The 26824-nt window shown below is 46.9% G+C and overlaps 2 protein-coding genes across 4 annotated transcripts in view; one reads left to right on the top strand and one right to left on the bottom strand.

Annotated features, from left to right (window-relative positions):
- SOS2 (SOS Ras/Rho guanine nucleotide exchange factor 2) overlaps nt 1–2420 on the bottom strand; it is a 39889-nt gene extending 37469 nt beyond the window's left edge. For 2 of the 3 annotated variants that reach the window (XM_053384067.1, XM_053384027.1), the window contains exon 1: nt 2192–2420. In XM_053384067.1, the coding sequence (XP_053240042.1) occupies nt 2192–2281 (90 nt within the window). In that variant the 5' untranslated portion in view covers nt 2282–2420. The remainder of the gene's footprint in view (nt 1–2191) is intronic. The other variant, XM_053383949.1, reaches the window with a different exon arrangement.
- Nucleotides 2421–5077: 2657 nt separating this feature from the next.
- Nucleotides 5078–14352, top strand: LOC128402085 (microtubule-associated protein futsch-like). The gene is made up of 2 exons (XM_053365912.1): nt 5078–12270; nt 12355–14352. Exons 1-2 carry the CDS (start codon nt 6718–6720, stop codon nt 14350–14352), a joined length of 7551 nt encoding a protein of 2516 aa, XP_053221887.1. The 5' UTR covers nt 5078–6717.
- The last annotated feature ends 12472 nt before the right edge of the window (nt 14353–26824 follow it).

The raw sequence follows: 26824 nt of genomic DNA on the forward strand, positions 1-26824 counted from the left end.
ACAAACGACTTCAGTTACAAATATCCCGTTGCAAGGAAAGCAAGGAGAGAAGAAGGCATAAACAGAAACGTGCTCAATTCTTCTCCTCGCCCACTAAAGCCTGGACAAAATTGTGCCTCTTGGGAAGAAAAGTGCAGGGTGACGGAGAGTGCAAGGAGATCGCTGTGTTGGGATCTGGGTGGCAGGTGTGCTGAAAGAGATCCTAAGGGGCAAAACAGGGCTGTGGACACGGGGAAGGAGCGCCTGGATGGGCTCAGCTTGAAGGAGAAGCAGGATGCACCTGCCTTGGCCTAAACATCTGGAGACCCCCATCAAAGCCCAAGACAGCTGGACTGGCTGGGGCTGATGGGAGCTGTAGTTCAGAACGCCAGGCAGGTGCTGGCTGTTTTTAGGTGGAGCTGAGGGAAACGCTCATGTTTAGGGAGGGTTTCTGGGGCAACCAAAGATTTATCTACAGTCATAACTTGGGTTACAGAAGCTTTGGGTTGTGTGATTTCGGGTTGCGCACCGCGCTGAACCCAGAAGTACCAGAACGGGTTACTTCTGGGTTTTGGCGCTTGCGCAGAAGCACTAAATCGCACTTTTCACATGCGCAGAATCATGACCTGTGCATGCGCAGAGGCGGCGCTGTGAACGTGCCTCCCGCACGGGTCACATTCGCAACCCGAGCGTCTGCTGTATTTTATTTCAACGCCTATTCCACCCTTCCGAAGGAGAGGCGAAATTAGCCAATGGTACCCTGACACGGGGACGCGGGTGGCGCTGTGGGTTAAACCACAGAGCCTAGGACTTGCTGATCAGAAGGTCGCCGGTTCGAATCCCCGCCACGGGGTGAGCTCCCGTTGCTCGGTCCCTGCTCCTGCCAACCTAGCAGTTCGAAAGCACGTCAAAGTGCAAGTAGATAAATAGGTACTGCTCCGGCGGGAAGGTAAATGGCGTTTCCGTGCGCTGCTCTGGTTTGCCAGAAGCGGCTTAGTCATGCTGGCCACATGACCCAGAAGCTGTACGCCGGCTCCCTCGGCCAATAAAGCAAGATGAGTGCCGCAACCCTAGAGTCGGCCACGACTGGACCTAATGGTCAGGGGTCCCTTTACCTTTTTACCCTGACACGAGGCTAGCGTGCCGTTTGTGGCAGATAACAGGTACATATGCTTTTCTTCTAGGGCAGTGATGGCCAAACTCGGCCCTCCAGCTGTTTTGGGACTACAACTCCCATCATCCCTAGCTACCAGGGCCAGTGGGCAGGGATGATGGGAAGTGTAGTCCCAAAACTGCTGGAGGACCAAGTTTGGCCATCACTGTTCTGTGGGGTGGGGGGAGAAGGTGCCAGTACCTTTGAGGACCCCCAGGTTAAAAAAAACATATATATATTGAATTGTTCTCAAAGCTACAGTGGTACCTCGGGTTAAGTACTTAATTCCTTCCGGAGAGCTGTACTTAACCTGAAACTGTTCTTAACCTGAAGCACCACTTTAGCTAATGGGGCCTCCCGCTGCTGCCCGAGCACAATTTCTGTTCTCATCCTGAAGCAAAGTTCTTAACCTGAAGCACTATTTCTGGGTTAGCGGAGTCTGTAACCTGAAGCGTCTGTAACCCGAGGTACCACTGTATTCTGTTTTCTAGTTCTGCCACCCGCCTGATAGTTTTTGGACACATTAGTATACTTTGATAAACACAACAAAAACTAGTTGTGGAGACAGCGAGGGGCTGGGAAAGCGGATTATTATGGGGTGGGCGTGGGGGAGGTCTCTGCGGGTGTGTTCGCAGGTGCGCGCCAGGCGCCTCTGAGCTAAACGAAGGGAATGCTGTCTGAGGAGAGGGCAGAGGGGCCTCCTGATTGGAGGAAGAGGGCGAAAGGGGCGTTCCCTGGAGGGACTGGACCGGTGGCTGGCGCTCCCCCCCCCCCGCCAAGAACCTTTCCGTGAGGTAAACTTGGGAGGCGGGCGAGTGCTAAGGAGGGGGAGGGGGAGCGCTGGGCGGATTGGGCGGTGGGATCCCGTTGCCTAGGAGACGACGTTGTCGCCGGGGTAACAGAGGGCTCCCGCCGCCGCCGCCGCCCCCCACCCCCCGCCGCCCAGGTGCGCGCGCAAGAGAGACCGACAAGCCAGACGGAGGGAGAAAGAGAGGGGTGCGCGCGCATGACGGGGCGCCCGCCGGCGGAGAAAAGGGAGGCTCGGAGCGAGCGACTGACCTTGCGCAGGGCCGGCACGAGGAGCCCCCGCCATTTCTGCCCGTTCTCCTCGCTGAGGAACTCGTAGGGGGGCGGCTGAGGCGGCTGCATAGCCCCCTCCCCGCCTTCCCGCCCCCTCGTGAGGAGAGGGGGGAGGGGCGCTCGCCCCCTCCCCGGCCCTGGCTACCCGCCGGCGAGGCCCAGCCCAGCCAGCCGCGGGCGCATCCGCGTCTCCCCCAGGCCGCCGCCGGCCCCGCCGCAAGCCGCAGCAGGCGCCGCCGCCGCCGCTCCGCTTTCCCAAGCCTGGGCCGCGGCCGCCTCCGTCCCGGACACACTGCGCAGGCGCAGCGGCCGGCCTCTGGTATTTTATTTTTTTTCTCCTCCTCACTCTCAGTCTTCCCCCCTCCCTCTCATGCTAGGCCTCGCCCTCTACCGGCCCAAGCGGGGAAAGGCAAGGGAGGAAACCTAGAGGCGGGTGCCAATCAAAAGGGGCGGGGCCTGAAGAGGGCGGGGCCGCAGGCTCGTCTCTTCCTCGGCGTTGGGAAAAAGGGGCGGGGAAAGGAGTGTAAATAGCTTTGCAGAAAGTGAAAGCGGTGACGTCCCGCAGGCTTGTCCGTTTTGCTTTGCGAGCGTTGGTGAGCTATCCTGGCCTAGGACTATACAGTGGTACCTCGGGTTACATACGCTTCAGGTTACATACGCTTCAGGTTACAGACTCCACTAACCCAGAAATAGTGCTTCAGGTTAAGAACTTTGCTTCAGGATGAGAACAGAAATCGTGCTCTGGCGGCACCACAGTTCAAGAAGGACACTGACAAACTGGAACGCGTCCAGAGGAGGGCAACCAAAATGGTCAAAGGCCTGGAAACGATGCCTTATGAGGAACGGCTAAGGGAGCTGGGCATGTTTAGCCTGGAGAAGAGGAGGTTAAGGGGTGATATGATAGCCATGTTCAAATATATAAAAGCATGTCACATAGAGGAGGGAGAAAGGTTGTTTTCTGCTGCTCCAGAGAAGCGGACACGGAGCAATGGATCCAAACTACAAGAAAGAAGATTCCACCTAAACATTAGGAAGAACTTCCTGACAGTAAGAGCTGTTTGACAGTGGAATTTGCTGCCAAGGAGTGTGGTGGAGTCTCCTTCTTTGGAGGTCTTTAAGCAGAGGCTTGACAACCATATGTCAGGAGTGCTCTGATGGTGTTTCCTGCTTGGCAGGGGGTTGGACTTGGCAGGGGGTTGGCCCTTGTGGTCTATTCCAACTCTATGATTCTATTCCATCTCAAAGGGGCGCAGCGGCAGCGGGAGGCCCCATTAGCTAAAGTGGTGTTTCAGGTTAAGTACGGACCTCCAGAACGAATTAAGTACTTAACCTGAGGTACCACTGTAAAGGGGTATTTAGGGACGGAGTAGTGTTACACTCCTGCCAACCTAGCAGTTTGAAAGCACGTCAAAGTGCAAGTAGATAAATAGGTACCGCTCCGGCGGGAAGGTAAACGCCGTTTCCGTGCGCTGCTCTGATTCTCTAGAAGCGGCTTAGTCATGCTGACCACATGACCTGGAAGCTGTACGCCGGCTCCCTCGGCCAATAAAGCGAGATGAGCGCCGCAACCCCAGAGTCGGCCACGACTGGGCCTAATGGTCAGGGGTCCCTTTACCTAGTGTTGCCACCTTTGTTCTGGCAAAATACAGGGTGGGTGGGGGGGCTTTCCCCCCTATCTGGTGCTGAAGTGACTTCAAAGTAATCCATTACAATCTATTGCAGCCTAACAGAATAACCCCTCTGGAATTTGTCACACATGCACACACACAGAGACATACATGAATTTGTACAGATGTGCTTGGCTACCCAGAGCTTCAAACCTTTCACACACTCCTCCAAGCTCATGCATTTGGAGAGGATTCCTAACTTGGCAGAGAGAGAGAGAGAGAGAGAGAGAGAGAGAGAGAAGACCTGAAATTCAGGACAAAACTATCAATACGGAATGTAGCATTTTACATGGACATATGGGACAAGGTAGCAACCCTAGGAGGGGGCAGCTTCGGCTGTTCCAAAATTCCAATGCAGATGGAATATTGATCGGGCTCTTTAGGGGCACCTTGCAGCCGGCAGCCGGCATGACCAATAGTGTTAACAGGCCTTATATTCGAAGGACACTTCCATACTGTAACTATTTTGGGGTGAGAGCCAGTCGTGTACCTGCAGGTTCAGGTTGCGCACTTAAAAGTTGATTGGGAGTTCTCCACAGGACTTTTTGCAGTGAGGAAGCAGAGGTCAAAGTGCACTGGAAAGTGTGGAATGGCACTTGCTTGACACAATGCCATCTAATGTTTCTGCAAACAAATCAGAATGAATGCTCAGTAACTGCTAACATAAGAAGAGTCTTCTGAATCAGGCCAATGATCAGTCTAGTCCAGCATCCTGTTCTCGCAGAGGCCAACTCAATGCCTCAATGGGGAACCTTCAAGCAGGAGGACATGAGTGCAGCAGCTCTCTGCCCACCTGTGATTCCCAGCAATTGGTATTAAGAGGTGTGCTGCCTCTGACAGTGGAGGCAGGACATGAACATCATGGCTAGTAGCTTTGGATAGCTTTGTCTTCCATGAATGTGTCTAATCCTATTTTAAAGCCATCCAAGTAAGTGGCCATCACTGCTTCTTGTGGGAGTTCCATAGTTCAACTATGCTGTGCGAATTTATGTAATGTGAATCTTCCAATATTCGGCTTCATTGAATATCCATGAATTCTGAGAGAGGGAGAAAATCTTCTCACTCCACTTTCTCCAAGCCATGCATAATTTTATACACGTGAGCAGCCTGGTGTGCCTGAATCCCGGAAACCCAGTGAACTCCGGACCCTGCCTGAGTCTCAGAAAGACAGCCAACCACTGGAGATAATTGCTTTTATTTTTGAATATACTGTTGCATGTACTGCTTAATGTGATGATTAATTGCCAAAAGTTAATGTCAAATTGTGTGGGGATTAGCTGCAGGAAAAGCTTTGTCATGACTGATTAAAAAATGAGGAATAACTTTCCCATGCATATAGATAGATGAATAAATTACAATGCAGGTATGCTAACACATCTAACAGAATTCTCTGGCATGAGGAAATGTCAGCACAGCCTTTGCAGTGTAGGACTCCCAAAGCTTAAGCTTCCAACAAAGCCTTGCAGGCCACCTACAGTCCTACACCAAGGCACATACATCCCTGTCAGTGAGGTGTGCCAAGAGGTCCTGGCACATGCTCCATAGCAACTTATTAAAAAAAAACTCCAGAGAGCTATGATTCCAGAACTTATTTTTGTGGAGTTTCAGATCTATGGATGAAGGGTGGTATACAAATTTAATAAATAAAATAAAAACAAATTTATTTGTTATTTGGCAGTGGTTAACCAGGTATTGTTATGTGACTTCTTATCACAGTGTTTTCTTTTTTTAAAACAAAATAACCCTGTGCATCAGGTCCTTGTGCATTATAAATTGTGATGGTTCCCATTTTGGGTCCCTGCCAAACGGTTAATTGCATTGGTAATTTTTTCTGGTGCTTCTCATCTCTTCAGTTTGTTTGGGGCAATGTCTTTTTGTTGTTGTTTGTTTGTGTGTCCTTATAAAATACACGGTCATTTATTGCTTAATACTATGCCTACTTCTTTAGGCATAGTATTAAGCAACAAACTTTCTGACATTGAAATTGAAACACATACACATGGAAAAGAGAGACCACTGTTGTTGTTAGATGTGCACAGTACTGTATATTGAATGCTGATCCCAGGCAAGCCCTGCTTGAACCCATCTGACCTTCAGGCCTCATATCAGTCACGCTGTGGCCTAGGGGACAAAAACACCAGCTTTTCTTTGACTGACCACTATTCAGCAACGTGGTCCATCAACAGGGTGACCAACCCTCCAATCCCTAAACCAGCTGAGCAACCTTAACACCACACTTTAAGAGTTCCATTAATGGAAATAGTTATTAGTTACCTCCTCCTAAAGTTAGTTTCCATAGAAAGCAAATTGTAGTCCAGCCTATTAGAACAGCCAAAGGCTTAGTTGCTGTGCCTGAATGGCAACCACAAAGAAGTCTGTGCCCGGTTCTAGAGCCCTGGACTAATGCCTTCTTATCGTATGAATGGCTGGAGCAGAAAAGGCAATGATGTCATAGACCTGCTACTGAAGCTTCTAGAACAAAGGCAGTTGGAGTGAGAACATGAAGACCACTACAGGGGGAGAGTTGGTGACCACCTAATCCAGGGCTGTTGTTTTGTCATAAGGGCCATGATTCCAGCCGGCTGTAAATAGAAAACAAGAAACAAAAAAAGTCTGCCGCCCATCCAGACCACGACGCCATCTACATACAAGTCGCAGCCCTGATGAAAAGAATAAAGCAACCCCCGTGAAGTGGGATCAGACAAGGTAGCTCTCATGTTTCCTTTATAGCTTTTTAAACTAAAGGTGGAGATTGGCAAGAGGTCGATACTTGGCTTGCCAGATCTGCACCTGTGGACCTCAAGTGTCTACTGTAGCAGTTTGTAAGTGAAAGGAAGAATGGATGACTCTGAACCTGCATTTGACCAAGTAATCCCTGGAAATGAAGACATGCTAGGTGCTGAGGAACAGAATTGCAATGAGATGTGCCAACCAGAGAGTGAAACATCTTTTAGGAAACAATCCCGCAGCAGCAGCCCTCACATCCTAGGCCAGGAACAGGCTATTAGTTTACTTGAAGAGACAGAGCAACCTGTTGTGCAAGACTCCAGATATGAGAAACTGGAATCTCGGCGTAGCAGTCAGCAGTCCATTCAGAATCCGCAGAGCAGAAAATCTTCCCAAGGTAAGGCCTTAGACAAAACTGAATTAATGGATGAACGGTGTTGGATCAGCGAAAAAACAGGCATAAAAATGATATCTGGCAGTCAGCAAACTAGTTTTGTTTGGGGCCCAGAAACACTTGAAGAAATTCTGCGTCCTTTTCATGAGGCTGCAATAAGCAGGGCTGCTTACGCAAATACAAAAGTAGAACCACCTGTAGCTCAAGACTCTCACCACAGTATTCAACAACCAGAGGGGCAAGAATCAAGGCGGGCTAGTCAACTACCTATAGCAAACGAGTCTCGCCGCAGTATTCCACAAGTGGCAGAGAGAAAGGAATCAATAAAAGGTAGGCAACAGAATGCAGTACATGAATCTCGCTGCAGCATTCAGCAGCCAGAGGGAAAGGAATCAAGGCAAACTAGTCAACAGGCTTTAGCAGAAGAATCTTATTACATTACTCAACAGCCAAAAGAGCAGGAGTCCAAGACTGGCAACCAGCTGCCAAAAAGACAAGGGTCCTACCAAATGCCAGAAGATAAAAGAATAAAGAGACTGAAAAAAATGCACAGAAATATAACTGACCAGGCACAGCAGACAGATAGTGCAGAATCTCTGAAAAGAGAACTGTTTGAAAAGAGTCTACAGACAGATAGCCATGGCAGTTCAGCAATTAGTGCAACAAGTGAATTGCAAGGTTCCCGCCATGGCAGCCGCCAGTCTAACTTGCAAAAAATTGATCAGGAGAGTTTTCCAGTTCAGTTACAAGATCCCTCTTCGGGCAACCAGCCCTCTGAAGCACCTGGGATTTACCATGGCCGCCTCCCACACGAACTTTCCTCCAATGGCACCAAGCAATTTGATGTTCAAGATCTCCACCGTGGCAGTCTTCCAGCTCATTTACAACATGAGGTACAAGAATTCCGCCGGTGTAGCCTCCCTCTGGAATTGCAAGATTCCCTCCGCAATACGAAGCAGGCTGAAATTCAAGAGTTCCGTTATAGCAATATCCTCGCTGCAGTGGAAGATCTTGGGGAAACTCCTCTGGAGGCTGAGGAAGAGAATTTTCAGAGCAGTCCCCCACTTGAATTGGAAGTATGCCACCAACCTAATCAACAGGATATTGAGCAGGACTCCCAGCAGGACAACCAAAAGCCCCAAGAGACAGAATGCAAGGTGGATCGTGAAACTGAGACCGAGGGGCCCATTTCTTTGGATAGTAAGACAGCACCACTGAAGCAAAAGGCCTCATTTGCTCAGCAAACATATAGTATCATTTCAATTGAGGAATCTACCTGGCTAAACAGAAGATCTGGCAAATTAATAAGAAACCTCAGTCAGCAGACTGATTGCAGTTGGCTCCAGGCTAATAGAGAGAGAGAAAAGAAGCTTGGTGATCAAGAAATGATGACAAGTTGTGAAACTGGGGTTCAAAAATCAACCTGCCCCAAGTCTGAAAAAGAAGTACAAGCACCTGCCTGGAAGGATATTGAGAAGCCTATGGAGGATGACCCCTGGCTGGTCAGAAAACAGTCTGCTGTGCCTCAGAAAGACAGTGAAGTGTTAATGGGACTCAAATCTCGAAGAGGCAGTGAAATGCCAGAGTACTTGAGGAGCACTGGACAGCCCAGCATGCCTGAGAATTGGAGGGACTCTGCTGCTCTAGAAATCCCAAAGGACAGTGAACAGCCCGAGTTCACTGGATCTGAGAAGGCAGGTGATCTGTCCGCTGTGCCTGAGTTGCTGCAGAGCAGTAAACAGCTCTTCATGCTTGACTCACAGAGAGGTAGGCAACAGTCCCTTGTGCTGGAATCCAAGCTGGATAGTGACCAGCCTGCTGTGCCCGAGTCCTGGATGGGCAGTGAAGAGCCTGTTGAGCGTGAGAAACACAGCCAACCACCTACTGCACCAGTGTCCCGGAGAGGAAGTGAGAAGCCTGGTGAGCCTGAGTCCCGGAAACCCAGTGAACTCCGTACCCTGCCTGAGTCACAGAAAGACAGCCAACCACCTACTGCAGCAGTGTCCCAGAGAGGAAGTGAGCAGCCCTTTGTGCCTGAATCCGGGAAGCAAAGTGAACACCGCACCCTGCCTGAGTCTCAGAAAGACAGCCAACCACCTACTGCAGCAGTGTCCCGGAGGGGAAGTGAGCAGTCCGTTGTGCCTGAATCCCGGAAGCAAAGTGAACTCCGGACCCTGCCTGAGTCTCAGAAAGACAGCCAACCACCTACTGCAGCAGTGTCCTGGAGGGGAAGTGAGCAGCCTGTTGTGCCTGAGTCCCGGAAGCAAAGTGAACACCGCACCCTGCCTGAGTCTCAGAAAGACAGCCAACCACCTACTGCAGCAGTGTCCCGGAGGGGAAGTGAGCAGCCCTTTGTGCCTGAGTCCCGGAAGCAAAGTGAACTCCACACCCTGCCTGAGTCTCAGAAAGACAGCCAACCACCTACTGCAGCAGTGTCCCGGAGAGGAAGTGAGCAGCCCTTTGTGCCTGAGTCCCGGAAGCAAAGTGAACTCCGCACCCTGCCTGAGTCTCTGAAAGACAGCCAGCCGCCTACTGCAGCAGTGTCCCGGAGGGGAAGTGAGCAGCCTGTTGTGCCTGAGTCCCGGAAGCAAAGTGAACACCGCACCCTGCCTGAGTCTCAGAAAGACAGCCAGCCACCTACTGCAGCAGTGTCCCGGAGGGGAAGTGAGCAGTCCGTTGTGCCTGAATCCCGGAAGCAAAGTGAACTCCGGACCCTGCCTGAGTCTCAGAAAGACAGCCAGCCACCTACTGCAGCAGTGTCCCGGAGGGGAAGTGAGCAGCCTGTTGTGCCTGAGTCCCGGAAGCAAAGTGAACACCGCACCCTGCCTGAGTCTCAGAAAGACAGCCAACCACCTACTGCAGCAGTGTCCCGGAGAGGAAGTGAGCAGTCTGGTGTGCCTGAGTCCCGGAAGCAAAGCGAACACCGCACCCTGCCTGAGTCTCAGAAAGACAGCCAACCACCTACTGCAGCAGTGTCCCGGAAGGGAAGTGAGCAGCCTGTTGTGCCTGAGTCCCGGAAGCAAAGTGAACTCCGGACCCTGCCTGAGTCCCAGAAAGACAGTCAGCCACCTACTGCAGCAGTGTCCCGGAGAGGAAGTGATCAGCCTGGTGTGCCTGAATCCCGGAAACCCAGTGAACTCCGGACCCTGCCTGAGTCCCAGAAAGACAGCCAACCACCTACTGCAGCAGTGTCCCGGAGGGGAAGTGAGCAGCCTGGTGTGCCTGAGTCCCGGAAGCAAAGTGAACTCCGCACCCTGCCAGAATCTCAGAAAGATAGCCAACCACCTACTGCAGCAGTGTCCCGGAGGGGAAGTGAGCAGCCTGGTGTGCCTGAATCCCGGAAACCCAGTGAACTCCGTACCCTGCCTGAGCCCCAGAAAGACAGCCAACCACCTACTGCAGCAGTGTCCCGGAGGGGAAGTGACCAGCCTGCTGTGCCCGAGTCCTGGATGGGCAGTGAAGAGCCTGTTATGCCTGAGCCCCAGAAAGACAGCCAACCAACCACTGCGGCAGTGTCCCGGAGGGGAAGTGATCAGCCTGGTGTGCCTGAATCCCGGAAACCCAGTGAACTCCGGACCCTGCCTGAGCCCCAGAAAGACAGCCAACCACCTACTGCAGCAGTGTCCCGGAGGGGAAGTGAGCAGCCTGGTGTGCCTGAATCCCGGAAACCCAGTGAACTCCGTACCCTGCCTGAGCCCCAGAAAGACAGCCAACCACCTACTGCAGCAGTGTCCCGGAGGGGAAGTGAGCAGCCCTTTGTGCCTGAGTCCCGGAAGCAAAGTGAACTCCACACCCTGCCTGAGTCTCAGAAAGACAGCCAACCACCTACTGCAGCAGTGTCCCGGAGGGGAAGTGAGCAGCCCTTTGTGCCTGAGTCCCGGAAGCAAAGTGAACTCCACACCCTGCCTGAGTCTCAGAAAGACAGCCAACCACCTACTGCAGCAGTGTCCCGGAGAGGAAGTGAGCAGCCCTTTGTGCCTGAGTCCCGGAAGCAAAGTGAACTCCGCACCCTGCCTGAGTCTCAGAAAGACAGCCAGCCACCTACTGCAGCAGTGTCCCGGAGGGGAAGTGAGCAGCCCGTTGTGCCAGAATCCCAAAGTGACAAATCACTTGGGACCGGAGCCAAGTTGGGTGCTGAAAAAGAGTCTGAAGTGCCAAGTGCTGCTGCAAGTGAGACAAGTCAAACAAAACGGAAAACTTCTTTTTCTGCAAAGGCTCAACAAACATATAGTATTATTTCCCTTGAGATAAATACTTGGATTAACAGAAAAACTGGCACATTAATGTCTTGTAGCAGTCAACAAACTGAGGGAAGCTGGCTTCAGGATTATATAGCAAAAAAACTAAGGCGTGCATCTAAAGGAAGTATGGATAGGAGTGCTGCACCTGAACCAAGTAAGCCTGGATCTGAGAGTGATGGAAAAGATGAAGTAGAGCAGGAGCTCACCTGTAAGAAAGAATTTCCGACTGAGAATAAGGGGGCAACAGCAGTGCTAATTGCAGCCCAAACCCTAATGTCTCCTGAAGAAGGAGAAGAAGAACTGTTGCACCTTGAAAACAAACTTGCAGTGAGGAGCCAACAGAATGAGATGCCACCATCCCAGGGAGAGTGCATACAGGAGGATATGCCACAGTTCCAATGGGACAGCCAAAAGAGGGCGGTTCCAGAGCCAGATATGGTAGAGTCCCGGCGGGGCAGCCAGCAGGCGGTGGTGCAAGAATCCCGGCGGGGCAGCCAGCAGGCGGAGGTGCAGGAATCCAGGCGGGGCAGCCAGCAGGCGGAGGTGCAGGAATCCAGGCGGGGCAGCCAGCAGGCAGTGGTGCAGGAGTCCCGGCGGGGCAGCCAGCAGGCGGAGGTGCAGGAGTCCCGGCGGGGCAGCCAGAAGGCGGAGGTGCAGGAATCCAGGCGGGGCAGCCAGCAGGCAGTGGTGCAAGAGTCCCGGCGGGGCAGCCAGCAGGTGGAGGTGCAGGAGTCCCGGCGGGGCAGCCAGAAGGCGGAGGTGCAGACAGAGGTGCAAGAGTCCCGGTGGGGCAGCCAGCAGGCAGTGGTGCAAGAGTCCCGGCGGGGCAGCCAGCAGGCAGAGGTGCAAGAATCCCGACGGGGCAGCCAGCAGGCAGTGGTGCAAGAGTCCCGGCGGGGCAGCCAGCAGGCAGAGGTGCAAGAATCCCGACGGGGCAGCCAGCAGGCAGTGGTGCAAGAATCCAGACGGGGCAGCCAACAGGCGGAGGTACAGGCGGAGGTGCAGGAGTCCCGGCGAGGAAGCCAGCAGGTGGAGGTGAAAGAATCCCGACGAGGCAGTCAAAAGGAAGTCGTACAAGAGTCCCGACGGGGCAGCCAACAGGCGGAGGTACAGGCGGAGGTGCAGGAGTCCCAATGGGGCAGCCAGCAGGTGGAGGTGAAAGAATCCCGACGAGGCAGTCAAAAGGAAGTCGTACAAGAGTCCCGACGGGGCAGCCAGCAGTCGGAGGTGCAGACGGAGAAGCAGGAGTCCTGGTGGGGCAGCCAGCAGGCAGTGGTGCAAGAGTCTCGGCAGGGCAGCCAACAGGCGGTGGTTCAGGAGTCCCGACGGGGCAGCCAGCAGGCGGAGGTGCAAGAGTCCCGGCGGGGCAGCCAGCAGGCAGCGGTGCAAGAATCTAGACGGGGCAGCCAGCAGGCAGAGGTGCAGACGGAGGTGCAGGAGCTCCGGCGGGGCAGCCAGCAGGCAGTGGTGCAAGAGTCCCGGCGGGGCAGCCAGCAGGCAGCGGTGCAAGAATCTAGACGGGGCAGCCAGCAGGCAGAGGTGCAGACGGAGGTGCAGGAGCTCCGGCGGGGCAGCCAGCAGGCAGTGGTGCAAGAATCCCGGCGGGGCAGCCAGCAGGCACCGGTGCAAGAATCCCGACGGGGCAGCCAGCAGGCACCGGTGCAAGAATCTAGACGGGGCAGCCAGCAGGCTGAGGTGCAGACGGAGGTGCAGGAGTCCCGGCGGGGCAGCCAGCAGGCACCGGTGCAAGAATCCCGACGGGGCAGCCAGCAGGCACCGGTGCAAGAATCTAGACGGGGCAGCCAGCAGGCTGAGGTGCAGACGGAGGTGCAGGAGTCCCGGCGGGGCAGCCAGCAGGCAGTGGTGCAAGAATCCGGACGGGGCAGCCAGCAGGCAGTGGTGCAAGAATCTAGACGGGGCAGCCAGCAGGCAGAGGTGCAGACGGAGGTGCAGGAATCCCGGTGGGGCAGCCAGCAGGCAGTGGTGCAAGAATCCCGACGGGGCAGCCAGCAGGCGGTGGTGCAAGAATCTAGACGGGGCAGCTGGCAGGCAGAGGTGCAGACGGAGGTGCAGGAGTCCCGGCGGGGCAGCCAGCAGGCAGTGGTTCAGGAGTCCCGGCGGGGCAGCCAGCAGGCGGTGGTTCAGGAGTCCCGACGGGGCAGCCAGCAGGCGGAGGTGCAAGAATCCCGGCGGGGCAGCCAGCAGGCGGAGGTGCAGGAGTCCCGGCGGGGCAGCCAGCAGATGGAGGTGCAAGGTTCCCGACGTGGAAGCCAGCCGGCAGGGGTGCCACAGTCTAGACAGGGAAGCCTGCAGGGCAAAGAGCTGAAGATGGAGAAGGAATACAAAACCCAGCAGGTTTTGGGTGATGCATTTCATTTTAGTAACACCATATGGAATACGTTAGGAAATCCAACCCAGCAGCCTGATGAGTCTGCAAGCAAAGGAACACTTGGGAGCTTATCGTCATACACAGAAGGTGAAGATGCAGCTCAGCAGACATATAGCATAATTTCTCTAGAAGATGGAATCTGGCTGAACAGAAAAACTGGTAAGTTCCTGTTCAGTCATGGTCAGCAGACAAACAAAAGTTCACTTGGTGGTGTTAATGGAGGAGCTGTGGAAGATGGCAGAGATACAGTTGGAAGTAGAAAAACAATGAAATCTGTAGGACAATCTGGCGAAAACTCCTGCTGTAGCAGTGTACAATCTGAAAGTTGTTCATCAAGCATGAGCATTGTACAACCTTGGGAAGAACTGCAGGATCCTTATGAGAAAGTGATAAGCAACCACCAGAGCGCAACTACGCTGCTGAGCATAGATACATATGTTGATCTGGAGCATGAATCAAAGGTGACTTACAATGTTGTTTCTGCGCCAGAAGGAAGCTGGATCAATATTAGAACTGGCAGGCTGGTGGTATCTCATACTCAGCAGACAGACGAGTCTTCCTTTCAAAAGCCTGGAACAGATAGTCAAGCAGCCCAGAGGCGAGATAGCTATTCGCCTGAGCTGAGCCATTATGACCTGAGTGATAGGCAGATCAGTGAAGGTTCACAGCCAACCTACCTCAGTGATGAACCATATGAGGAACCTGCAATGCCTGGTGGATAGGAGGAGGGCCTTAAGAGATTGGAGACGTCTGAGAGTTAGTTGACCCTGCTGTGGGAGAGGACTATGGCATTTTGGAGAGCTATGGCTACAAGACCAAAAGTAAAGCTCCCAGGAAAACAGATGGCAGAATAAAAATGGGGAAACCTGTTTATTTTGTGCTTCATCTGCTTGAATGATATTTAATGATTTAATAGCACCCAGGGGGCTGATCCAACTACCACCTATTTATCCAGTGCAGGGGGTGGCCCTGGCTGTTAGCTTCCTCCTCCTCCGACTCAGTGTTGCCCTTACAGAACTCGGCAGGGAAGAGGATGGGGACAAAACTAGAATTAGTTGGCTCTGACTGCACCTGCTGTTGGTCTCCCTGCCTTCTGCCCCGCCAGTGCCAGTGGGCACCAGCCACCACCGAATAGTGATATATCAGTTCCTCATTTGCTTGCCTCTATGCCATAAAGATAAGGCCGAGACTCCAGTCCTGTTTAAAGATAATAGATTCATCACTTGGTAGCTGTGGCTTCAGGTGATCAAACCCCACCAACAGAATGATTCTACTATCTCACATCACCTCCAACACAATCAGAGCTACCGGCTGACTAAAGTATTTTGACTGATCCGCCTTTAAGCAAATTAATGCGTTCATGAATGAATTAAATGTAAATAAATTTGCCTGCTACAAAAGGTCAATATAGGTGACTTTTTGAGATATTGAAGGAAGTGTGAGATAACCGAGAGTTTGGCAAATGAAAGATATCGTTGTTATAAGGAAAGGTCATCTGTAATTGTCCCGCCCCAATTCCTTATTATTGTGACACACCAGCATGAAGGAGCCTGGAGGTGTGTGTGTTGTTAACAAGTATGCTCTTAATTCTAAGATCTACCAATTAATCCCTCCCCCCTTGATTAAATCTGGGTCTCATTGCTTAATCAGATAAAGCACCCTTCTGCAACCTAGTGCCCTACAGATGTTTTGGACTGCAACTCCTATCAGCCCCAGCCAGTTGCATTCCAGAACATCTGGATGACACCAGATTGAGGAGAGCTGAACGAAAGGTCCTGAAGCATGCAGTCCTGTGCATAATCCACTGGAGGCTTTCCCCACATTCAGCTGGGAGTTATCAAGTGTAGCACATAGACTGCCTCACTGTGACCTTCCTGGGTTATTAATAGTGCGATTTTATATGTGTCTATTCAGAAGTAAGTTCTACTTTGAGGTCGCTATCCCCCCCCTCCACTCCAACCACTGCACCCCAGTGGCCTCATCCAACTCTTTATTGCTCTCTGTGAAGCAAAAAACAACAACAAAACAAAACAAAAAAAAACCATTGCATAAGTGCAGAGGTGTCAGGATCCTTGTCTTAAAGTAGGTCATCCTGAACCTAAAAACTGATATGGGAGGTTGGGTGTAATCTGCATATCTTTATATGAAACTGTCTTATACTGAGTCCCTTGGTCTGTTAGCCCAGGACTGTAAATGTCATCAGCTCCGCAGGCTCTCAGACCCTGTTCTTCCCAAGTACCTGCACCCAGAGCCTTTTAGGGGTCCCCCCCATGCCTGTGAGAAGTGCTATGGCCCTCATTTATTCCCCATAAACTCTTCTGGCTAAAAAATGGTAGGACCCTCTCCCACTGCCACCGTTTAACTACAGTTTGGTTCCTAAAACGTTCTTTGCCCTGGCATTAAAGCAAACACCGTGGATGAGAAATTGGCACATAAGCAAAAATGATTGTATCGATTTCTAGATAAGCCTAAATCATTTTATGATGTGTAGCAAATTATTTTTATAGGTTCTAATTCCAAATAAATATGTGTAGACCTGAGCTGACCATTTGGTACATCTCTTTCTCATACATAGAGCACATGGAGTATAGCCCTAGGAATGAAGGCAGCATTCCTAACTCCTAAGCCCTGATGAATTCATTATAGTCTTCCTTCCAAATATATTTGGTTAGGATTGTGCTGTTAGTTCCGCTAGAGTCAGTGGCTCTTACTCCCAAGTAAGCGGGCAGCTTTTCAGTTTCAAGATACTTTTTTTTAAATATAATTTTTATTAACAAACCAATCAAATCACATTAATTCCAAATTACAAAGCCAAATTTTAAAATTTTTGTTGGGGATACCCATGCTTTGAGCTCAGAAAGGGATCCAGTCATTTCTATTTGCTGCTGCTTTGATGTTCACAGTTCTATCCAAATAATATTCACAGTTCTATCCATTCTTCTCTTTACTGTTTTCCTCATCTTCTTCTTGTTATCGTATATTTTTCCTTTCTTTGTGACCTCTGATAGTCTCCACAAGCGAGTTGAAAACAAACGTTATGGTAGTCCTGAGTGGATTTTCCATTCCTCCAAGAGCCATATTCAAACAGACAGACACCATTTCAACACTTCCGTACAACACAATCTTAACACCTGCCCCTTAATCCTCACAGGCCTGTCACTCCCTCCTCGATCTTCTTGTAGGGGGTTCTGCCAGGTCAAACTCAGAGTCCAATATGGATAACAAAGCCATGGCCTTCTCCCCCTCGATTGTAAATCCTGCATCAAAGCCTGCAACATAGCGAGTCTCTTTTTATAACTGCGTCATTCCGAAAGCCTTTCATTCCTTTCCAGATATTCCACAAACCATGCCTTTGGTTAGTAATTCATTTCCACACAGTTCTTAGTCATCCCGCTTATAATCAATTGTTGCAACGGTTCTTCTTGGGGGGGGGAGGATAGGTAATCACATAAGGAAAAAAATTCAATTTCAATATTCATAGAGATCCCACGTTCAGAAATACAGGTGGGATTTCCTGCTTGCACGTGTTTCCATTTGTGTCTGTGGGGAGTGGAAGAAAAAAGGGCAGCATGGGCATAGAGACACATTCTCCGTCTCACCTGAAGATGGGGTCAGGATGGGCAATTTCTGTCACATGTGGTGGTTGTGTGAGGTAATTAGAAAATTTTGGCAATCTATTTACAATGAACTAAAAAAAATATTTAAATATACCTTCACAAAAAAACCCGAGGCCTTCCTCTTGGGGATAATTGGAGAAGAAATTAAAAAGGAAGACCAAACACTTTTCCAATACGCAACAGTGGCGGCTAGAACACTAACAGCACAAAATTGGAAGACAGCAAAAATCCCAACTATAAATGAGTGGCAATCTAAACTATTTGACTATATAGAGTTGGCAAAAATGACACAGAAAATAAGAAATCAAAAGGTACAAAGTTTAATAATGAATGGAACAAATTTATGACATATATTGAAACAGATGTAAAAAACCTAAAAATCACAGTAGGCTCGATATAACGCTTGTGACGTAAAGAGTTTTAAGAAAACGAAACTGCAGATAGTAAATTTATTGTAATATATTCCAAAACCGAGTTGAAGGGAAGTCAATTATTGTTATGTGATTTAGTTATCTAATTACTGTAAGTTTAATTTGTTTGTATCTTATGTTATGTACTGTTTTTTCTTTTTTCCCCTTTTTTTTCTCTTTACTTTTTCGTGTTCTGTTTGCCTTTTTTGTTGTTTTAATGTTTGGTGTTGTATAATGAAACCAATAAAAATTATATATATATATAAAAAATGAAGATGGGGTCAGGAAAAAGTGTTGCTTAAGCATCCCAATAAAATATTTAATGAAAAGGCAACAACCCAAAAACTGTGATGCAGCTGCAAAAAATAAAAAAAGCTGATGCTAGTCTAGGCTGCATCAACAGAAATATAGAAATATAGGGAATGAAGAGTACCACTCTACTCTTCCTTGGCCAGACCATGCCTGGAGTTGAGTTCTGAGCAGCACAATTTAAGGATATTGACAAGCTGAAACATGGGCATAGGAAGGCAATCAAGATGATCAGGGGTCTGGAAGCCAAGCCTTATGAAGAACGATTGAAGGAGTTGAGGATGTTTAGCCTGGAGAAGACTGGGAGGAGATAAGACAGCTATGTTCAGATATCTGAATGGCTGTCATGGAAGACGGAGCAAGTCTCTTTTTTCTTGCTCCAGAGGGTAGGACCTGAACCAGTAGCTTCCAGTTACATGAAAGAGGAATCCCACTAATCAGGAAGAAATTTCTGACGGCAAGAGCTGTTTGACAGTGGAACGGTGTCCCTCAGGTGGTGGTGGACACTCCTTCCTTGGAGGCTTTTAAGCAGAGGGACAGATAGCCAAGGAGTGTCCTTGGGAAGGAGTGTCCACAACCTCCCAAGGGAGACTGTTCCACTGTCAAACAGCACTTACTCTCAGAAAGTTTTTTTTGTTTAGAAAGATAGGACGTTTTTTATGTATGCTACAACAGCAGCAAGAGTTCTTTTAGCAAAGTATTGGAAGACACAAGAACTACCCACGCTGGAAGAGTGGCAGACGAAGGTGATTGACTATATGGGACTGGCAGAGATGACGGGCAGAATCCGTGACCAAGGAAAAGAGACAGTGGAAGAAGATTGGAAGAAATTTAAACTTTACCTTAAGAACTGTTGTAAAATTAATGAGTGCTAAAATGTCATGGGTAAGGTAAAACAGATTTGCAGCGGTAAATGATTGGGTAAGAGAAAAAGGATTAAAGAAAGTGAATCATAAGTAATTGAGATTAGGGGTTGCTGGAAAAGTTTAAAACAGGGATGCAGAAAAGGGAGGCATGGGGAAGTCGTTGAAAGTGGGTTTAAGAAAAAGAGGTTATGAAATTATACGTGTTTATATGTTTGTTTGTCTATGTATTGTAAGCTGTAATGTGTCTTAATTTATGTTGGAAAATCAATAAAAAATTTATATAAAAAAAAGAAAGTTTTTTGTTTAGCTGGAATCTCCTTTCTTGTAACTTGAAGTCATTGGCTCAAGTCCTACCCTCTAGAGCAGGAGAAAACAAGTTTGGTCCCTCTTCAGTGTGACAGCCCTTAAGATATCTCAAGATGGATATCATATCTCCTCATGGATGCTTTAGCTGAGATTACTGCATTGCAAGGGGTTGGACTAAAATGACCTTCAGGTTACCTTCCAACACTACAGTATGTTGATTTTAATTTTTTAATTTTTTTTATTAGGTTCTACAACAAATTTTAACATAATCACTGCTGGTGAGATAATCACAAAATAAATTCCCAGTTACACCCCCCACCCCACGACTTCCCCCAACTACCCTTTCTGGTTTATAATGAATTCACTTCTGCTTATTATCTTATTCCCAAATATAGTAAAGTTAAAGGTATATATCATTATTATGTTCTGTTTGTTGATTGTAAGTGTTTAATCAAATCTGCAAGTGAGTCCATTTCCTTATATTGCTTCTGTAGGTACATCATGAAAGGTCCCCAGTCTTTTTAAAAGCCTCTATTGTCCTTATCTTTAAGTCTTTCAGTCAACTTCGCCATTTCAGCATATTCCATCAATTTTTCTGGCCATTGTTCTTTCATTGGCATTTCATTGCTTTTCCACCTTTGAGCTAGTAAAATTCTAGCTGCTGTTGTAGCATACATACCGTATTTTTTGCTCTATAAGACTCACTTTTTCCCTCCTAAAAAGTAAGGGGAAATGTGTGTGCGTCTTACGGAGCGAATGCAGGTATCACAGAAGCCAGAACAGCAAGAGGGACTGCTGCTTTCACTGCGCAGCGATCCCTCTTGCTGTTCTGGCTTCTGGGATTCAGGATATTTTTTCTTGTTTTCCTCCTCCAAAAACTAGGTGCGTCTTGTGGTCTGATGCGTCTTATAGAGCGAAAAATACGGTAAATACTTTCTTCTTGTCTTTTGGCAAATCTTGACCTAAAATGCCTAACAAGAAAGCTTCTGATCTTTTAACAAAGGTTATCTTAAACATTCTTTTCATTTCATTATAAATCATATCCCAATAGTTTTTAATTATTTTACAATTCCACCACATGTGATAGAATGTTCCTTCCTTTTCTTTACATTTCCAACTTTTATTGGAGCTTGTTCTATACATTTTGGCCATTTTTGCAGGTGTAATATACTCATTGCCATGATCCTATACTTTGTTGAAGGGAAACTCCCCACCGGAGTAGAAATCATATATTGAACAGTTGGAAAGCTCTTCAATCTGAGCAGGCTGAAAGCAAAGAATAAGGTTACCGTAACTTCCGTCATAGAGCTTCAGTATGCTGATGACAACGTAGTGTGCGCACACCAAGAGGATGACCTCCAAACCATCCTAAATATCTTTGCAGAAGCTTACGAAAAGCTTGGCCTATCACTCAACATCCAAAAAAGGCAAATCTAAAAAAATGTAGTATAAACACTGACAACTGAGAAACACTGGCCTGTGATCAGTTATATGAATACAAGCAGCAAAGTCAGTCCTCAGGGAATGTGCAGGCGACCTTGGAACGGACAGCTCACGGAAGAACCCCGACCAAACCTAAGAGGAGGCGTGTAGTGGTGATAGGGGATTCCCTACTTTTTTTTTTTAAATATTTTTATTAAACAGTTTTTATAATCACACAAACAATACATAACAACAACAAATACATAAACAAACAATAACAAAAACAAAACAAAAAAAGACAAGTACCATTTCATATCCTAATTTCTTAAACCTTTCTTCCTCGACTTCCTCATGCCTCCCTTTTCTGTATTCCAGATTCTAATCAATTACTCAGCAAATCTTCCCTTATTTTACTTTGAATTTAAGCTAATCTTCCTTATTCTCCTTGTCTTAACCATTGCTAATAGTAACCATTTACTTTCCAGTCCAACATCATTCTAACTTTCATTAATTTTGTAATATTTCTTTAAATAGTCCTTAAACTTTTTCCATTCTTCTTCCGCCGCTTCTCTTCCCTGGTTTCGGATTCTGCTCGTCATTTCTGCCAGGCCCATGTAGTCCATCACCTTCATCTGCCATTCTTCCAGTGTGGGTAGATCCTGTGTCTTCCAGTACTTTGCAATGAGTATTCTAGCTGCTGTTGTAGCGTACATAAAGAAAGTTATATCCGTCTTTAACACCCCTTGGCCGACAATGCCCAAGAGAAAGGCCTCTGGTTTCTTAGTGAAGGTATATTTAAATACCTTTTTAAGTTCATTGTAGATCATTTCCCAGAATGCCTTAATCTTCGGGCACGTCCACCAAAGGTGAAAGAATGTACCTTCCTTTTCTTTACATTTCCAACATTTATTATCAGGCAAATGGTAAATCTTTGCAAGCTTGACTGGGGTACCACCTATAAATCATTTTCATAATATTTTCTCTTAAAGCATTACATGCCGTAAATTTCATCCCGGTAGTCCACAACTTTTCCCAGTCAGCAAACAAAATATTATGCCCAATGTCCTGAGCCCATTTAATCATAGTTGACTTAACCATTTCATCTTGTGTATTCCATTTCAGCAGCAAATTATACATTTTTGACAAATTCTTAGTACTGGATTCTAACAATTCAGTCTCCAATTTTGATTTTTCCACCTGGAAACCAACTTTACTGTCCAATTTAAACACTTCATTTATTTGGTGATAATGCAACCAATCTCTCACCTTCTCTTTTAATTTCTCAAAACTCTGCAATCTCAGTTTGTCCCCTTCCTTTTCTAGAATTTCCCAATATCTTGGCCACTTCGACTCCATATTTAACTTTTTAACTGCCTTAGCCTCCATTGGCGACAACCACCTTGGGGTTTTGTTTTCCAGCAAATCTTTATATCTGACCCAGACATTTAATAGTGCTTTTCTGACAATATGGTTTTTAAAACTTTTATGTGCTTTAACCTTGTCATACCACAAATATGCATGCCACCCAAAAATATTGTTAAAACCTTCCAAGTCCAAAATGTCTGTGTTTTCAAGAAGCAGCCAATCTTTTAGCCAGCAGAAAGCTGCCGCTTCATAGTACAGTTTAAAGTCTGGCAGGGCAAACCCCCCTCTTTCCTTTGAATCCGTTAATATCTTAAATTTTATTCTGGGCTTCTTGCCCTGCCAGACAAATTTAGATATGTCTTTCTGCCACTTCTTGAAACAGTCCATTTTATCCATTATTTGTAGTGCTTGAAACAAGAACAACATTCTTGGCAATACATTCATTTTTATAACTGCGATTCGACCTAACAAGGAAAGCTTCAAGTTTGACCAAATCTCCAAATCTTTTTTCACCTCTGTCCAAGTTTTTTCATAATTGTCTTTAAATAAGTTCACATTCTTAGCTGTCATATTTATACCCAAATATTTCACTTTTTTAACCACAGTCAACCCCGTCTCATTCTGAAACCTTTCTTTTTCAACCTGTGTTAAATTTTTCTCCAATACCTTAGTCTTTAACTTATTCAATTTAAATCCTGCCATTTGACCAAACTCTTGAATTATTTCCAAAACTCTTTTCGTGCTAGCTTCTGGCTCTTGTAATGTTAATACTAGGTCATCTGCAAATGCTCTCAGTTTGTATTGTTTAGCTCCGACCTGAATCCCTTTAACCAACTGGTCCCTCCTAATCATATTAAGCAAAACCTCCAGGACCGATATAAAAAGTAGTGGGGAGATAGGACACCCCTGACGTGTCCCTTTTTCAATCTTGAACTCTTCTGTAACCACATTATTTACAATTAGTTTTGCTTTCTGTTCAGAGTATATTGCACCTATACCATTTTAAAACCCTTGGCCTACCCCCATCCCCCGGAGGTTCTTCAGCATAAAACTCCAAGATATATTGTCAAAGGCTTTCTCGGCATCCACAAATATCAAAACAGCCTTAGTGTTTATATTCACTTCCAACTTTTCCAAAATGTCAATTATATTCCTTACATTGTCCGACAAATGCCTTTTCGGGAGAAAGCCCGCTTGGTCCCCATGAATCTCCTCCATCAGAACTCTTTTCAATCTCTTTGCTAAAATATCAGCAAAGATTTTGTAATCCACATTTAATAGCGAGATGGGTCGGTAGTTCTTAAGTTGGGTCTTTTCAGTCTCTGTCTTTGGTATAAGTGTAATATAGGCCTCCCTCCACGTATCGGGTGCCTTCCTCCCCTCCATGATCTCGTTGCAGACTTCCTTCAAAGGTTGTATCAACCCTTCCTTCAAAACCTTGTAGTATTTGGAAGTCAGTCCATCAGGTCCAGGTGATTTGCCCAACGTCATGCTTTGAATGGCATCTTCTATTTCCTGTGCTGATATCTCCTGGTTCAAAATTGTCTTACTTTCTTGCGTAATCTTTTTCAGCCCATTTTTCTCGAGGAATTGTTGTATGTCCATTTCTTTCTGCGGCCCTTGTGTATACAGTTGTCTAAAGTAGCTCTGAAAACAGTTCCTAATTTCCACTGGGTTACATATATTCTTTCCTTCCACTTCTAAGTTTGTTACCGTGTTGAGTTTTTGTCTCTTCTTTATTTGCCAAGCCAATAACTTGCCACATTTATCTGCAGATTCAAAAGTCTTTTGTCTCATTTGTTTAATTTTCCATTCTATTTCTTGATTCATCAGTTCCATATATTGTGTTTGATACAATTTAATTTCCCTTAAAATCTCTTGCGATTTTGGCTTCGATCTTAGTTTCCTTTCCCCTTCTTTTATCTTTTCCAAAATTTTCTCTTTCCTCTCATTTTGCTTTCTTTTCTTTAATGAATTTTGTTGTATCAAAAACCCTCTCATCACGGCTTTACTTGCGTCCCATATTATTCTTTTTTCTACTTTAGTCCTCAAGTTGATTTCAAAGTAATCTTTCAGAGTTTTTTGGGCCCTCTTGCGGATCTCCTCATCTCCAAGTAAGGTGTCATTCATTCTCCATCTGAAGGAACCAGTTGTTGTTTGCTTCATCACCATCTTTACTGCGTTATGGTCGGAGAAGGTTTTTGGGCAGATTTCCACTTTCTTTATGTTCTGCGCCATACTGCTAGTCACCCAAATTTGGTCAATCCGTGTCCATGTCATTTTGGCTTCAGAAAAGAAGGTTCCCTCTCTTTCTAATGGGTGTTTTGTTCTCCAAATGTCGATCAGGTCCATATTGTCCGTTATTTCAAAGAAAGTTTTTGGTAGTCTTCCATCTTTTGTGACTACCTGTCTTTGTGCTTTGTCCATATTTGTTGAAACTACTCCATTCATGTCCCCCATCATGATTAAATTGTAATCCATATAGTCCATCAAAGTCTCATGCAACTTCTCAAAGAATTCTGCTTTCCCTTCATTTGGTGCATATACTCCCACTATCAAAAATTTTTCTCCTTGAAATTGAATTTCAATTGCCAAATATCTTCCTTGGTCATCTTTAAAGATTTGTTTCGGTTGCAAATTTTCTTTTGCGTAGATCACCACTCCTCTCTTTTTTACTCTGTCTGAAGATATAAATTCTTGTCCCAATCTCTTATTTATTAATAATTTTCTATGTACTCTTGTCACATGAGTCTCTTGTAAACAAATCAAGTCCAATTGGTCTTTCTTTAAAGCGTGAAAAATATTTTTTCTTTTTCTGGGATTATTCAAACCGTTACAATTCCAGGTTAGAAGTTGCAAGGCCATGATGGGGTTATTTGCTTCCTCCTACAGCTCCCAGTTGTTGTTCGTCTTTTGTCGGTGATTCTGTGTCCGTATCTAGTGGTCCCTTGCTTGAAGGGTGTCCTTGTCCTGGAAACGTCTCTTTCTGTAGGTCTTCTTCGTGTTCTCCCAAGAACTTGTCTTTATCACTCACTGTCTTTATTCTTCTTTTCTTCCCCTTGTATTTAAAAGACAAGCCTTGGGGAAACTCCCACCTGAATAGTATGTAGTTCCTTTTCAGCAGTGTCACCAAGTCCTTGTAAGGACCTCTTGCATCCAAAATACTTTTAGGAATGTCTTTAAAAATCTCAATATGGAAATCTTCAATTCGAAGAGTTGTTTGATAGTGCAGGTTCAATATTTTGTCTCTCTCCTCCTTTGATCTTAAAGTTATCAGGCAATCTCTGGGTCTGTTCTTCCTCTGCCTTATTCCCAGCCTAAATGCACTCTCTATCTTAAATTCTTCCTTATTCAGCTCCTGCTTCCAAAAGTCAGAAAATTCTTTTGTCAAGTAATCCACCAAGTTGTCTCCTTCCTTTTCCGGCACAAGTCTGATCCTTAAAATTTTCTCCTTGCGTTGCATATCCTGCATAGAGAGTGCCAGCTCATACTCATCTAATTTCCTGTATACCGGTGGGAATTTTTCCTCGGCAGCAGTTGCAATTTCCTTAGCTTCCTCAGCTATCTTTCGTGTTGTAGATGAATCTTCCAATAATTTCCCAATTGCTTCTGCATTGGAGTTCACTTTATTCCCGAGGTCAGTTATACTTTTAGTATTTAAGTCAATTTTCCCAGAGATTTCTTCAATTTTCTTATTTGTTTCAGCACCTTGCTTCTTTAGTTCCTCCAAAGAGTCATTTATTTTCCCCAATGCCTTTGCAAATGCTTCTTCTGAAGACATTATTTTCACTTTTGCCTTTGTGACAGCTGCAGTTCCGGAAGCCCCTGATATAGAGGCCCTTCTTTGCATAGAAAGATCGACTTTGTATTGTCTACCGGATCTCAAAGTTGTTTCTTGAGAGTCCTCTTTCTGTTTACCATCTGCCATAACAAAGTCTTTCACTCAAGGTCATTCCCACACTCTTAAGCTGTCAGAAAAAAAAGTTCTCAGGTTTTAAGCTCCACTTGTTGCTGAAACTATTCACAAGTCCTCTAGAGGGCGTAAAGTCAGTTCTTTAACTTCAAATTGTTCCCACACCTTCCAAAAAACAAAAGCCCTCCTAGTCCCTTTCTTTATAAAAGATCCAAATCAATAGTATCCTGCAGATAACTTACTGTGCAACAAAATAAGATGTTTCAAGTTGAGAGTAGCCAAAGTCAATATTACAGTTACTTTTTAGCCTTATTGTAGCGACAGTCCTTAGCCGGTTCCTTTTCTCCGGCAGTCCGACCCCCAGGTAATAGAGCAGCGGTAAAAAGTTCGATTTCTTTCAAAACAGGCAGGAAATCACTTTAAAATCTTCTTCCCCCCCCTCCTGCCTTCGGGGGAGGGAGTTCTTTGCTTGGTGATGGGTTTCTTAGCTCACAAAACTCTCTTGTCAAAAAGTTACAGCTGAAATGCCTTTCGCTTTGATCTTGCTACAGAACGGAAAGCAGACTTCCTTTTTGATGCTTATCCGTCTCGGTGCCCAATTTCTTTAATTTAACGTCCAATTATGTTTTAAAGCTCAATCCTACTCACGGAAAGTTGCTCTTTTTAGTCCAAATTCACCGGAAGAAGTCAGCGCTCTCCGCTAATGGCGACGCGGCTTCGCTTCGCAGGCTGGGTGAAAGCGACTCTCAGCACCGCTCCATACACCCTCCGCTGATCCGTAGCCTTTAGAAAGGCTATTTCACAACGTCGGGGGGGCGCAAAGGTGCCCGCCGAGTCTCCAGTTCACAGGCTACGCGCCTGTGATTTTTAAGGGTCCTCGCTCCGCCGTGGCTGCCGGACCCGAACCCGTGAAGCAGATCTCTCCCGGAGCTCCGGGAGAAATCCGCCATTAAGCGCTGGCGCTAACCGGAAGTCGATAGGGGATT

Source organism: Podarcis raffonei, chromosome 1 (assembly GCF_027172205.1).
Source record: "Podarcis raffonei isolate rPodRaf1 chromosome 1, rPodRaf1.pri, whole genome shotgun sequence".
NCBI lineage: Eukaryota > Metazoa > Chordata > Lepidosauria > Squamata > Lacertidae > Podarcis > Podarcis raffonei.

Bases quoted from the DNA above. Each gene is read 5' to 3' on its own strand.
- LOC128402085 (XM_053365912.1), top strand. From the start codon at position 6,718: ATGGATGACTCTGAACCTGCATTTGACCAAGTAATCCCTGGAAATGAA. The intron at 12,271-12,354 runs GTGGAGGTGAAA...GCGGAGGTACAG, and splicing joins CCCGGCGAGGAAGCCAGCAG to GCGGAGGTGCAGGAGTCCCA.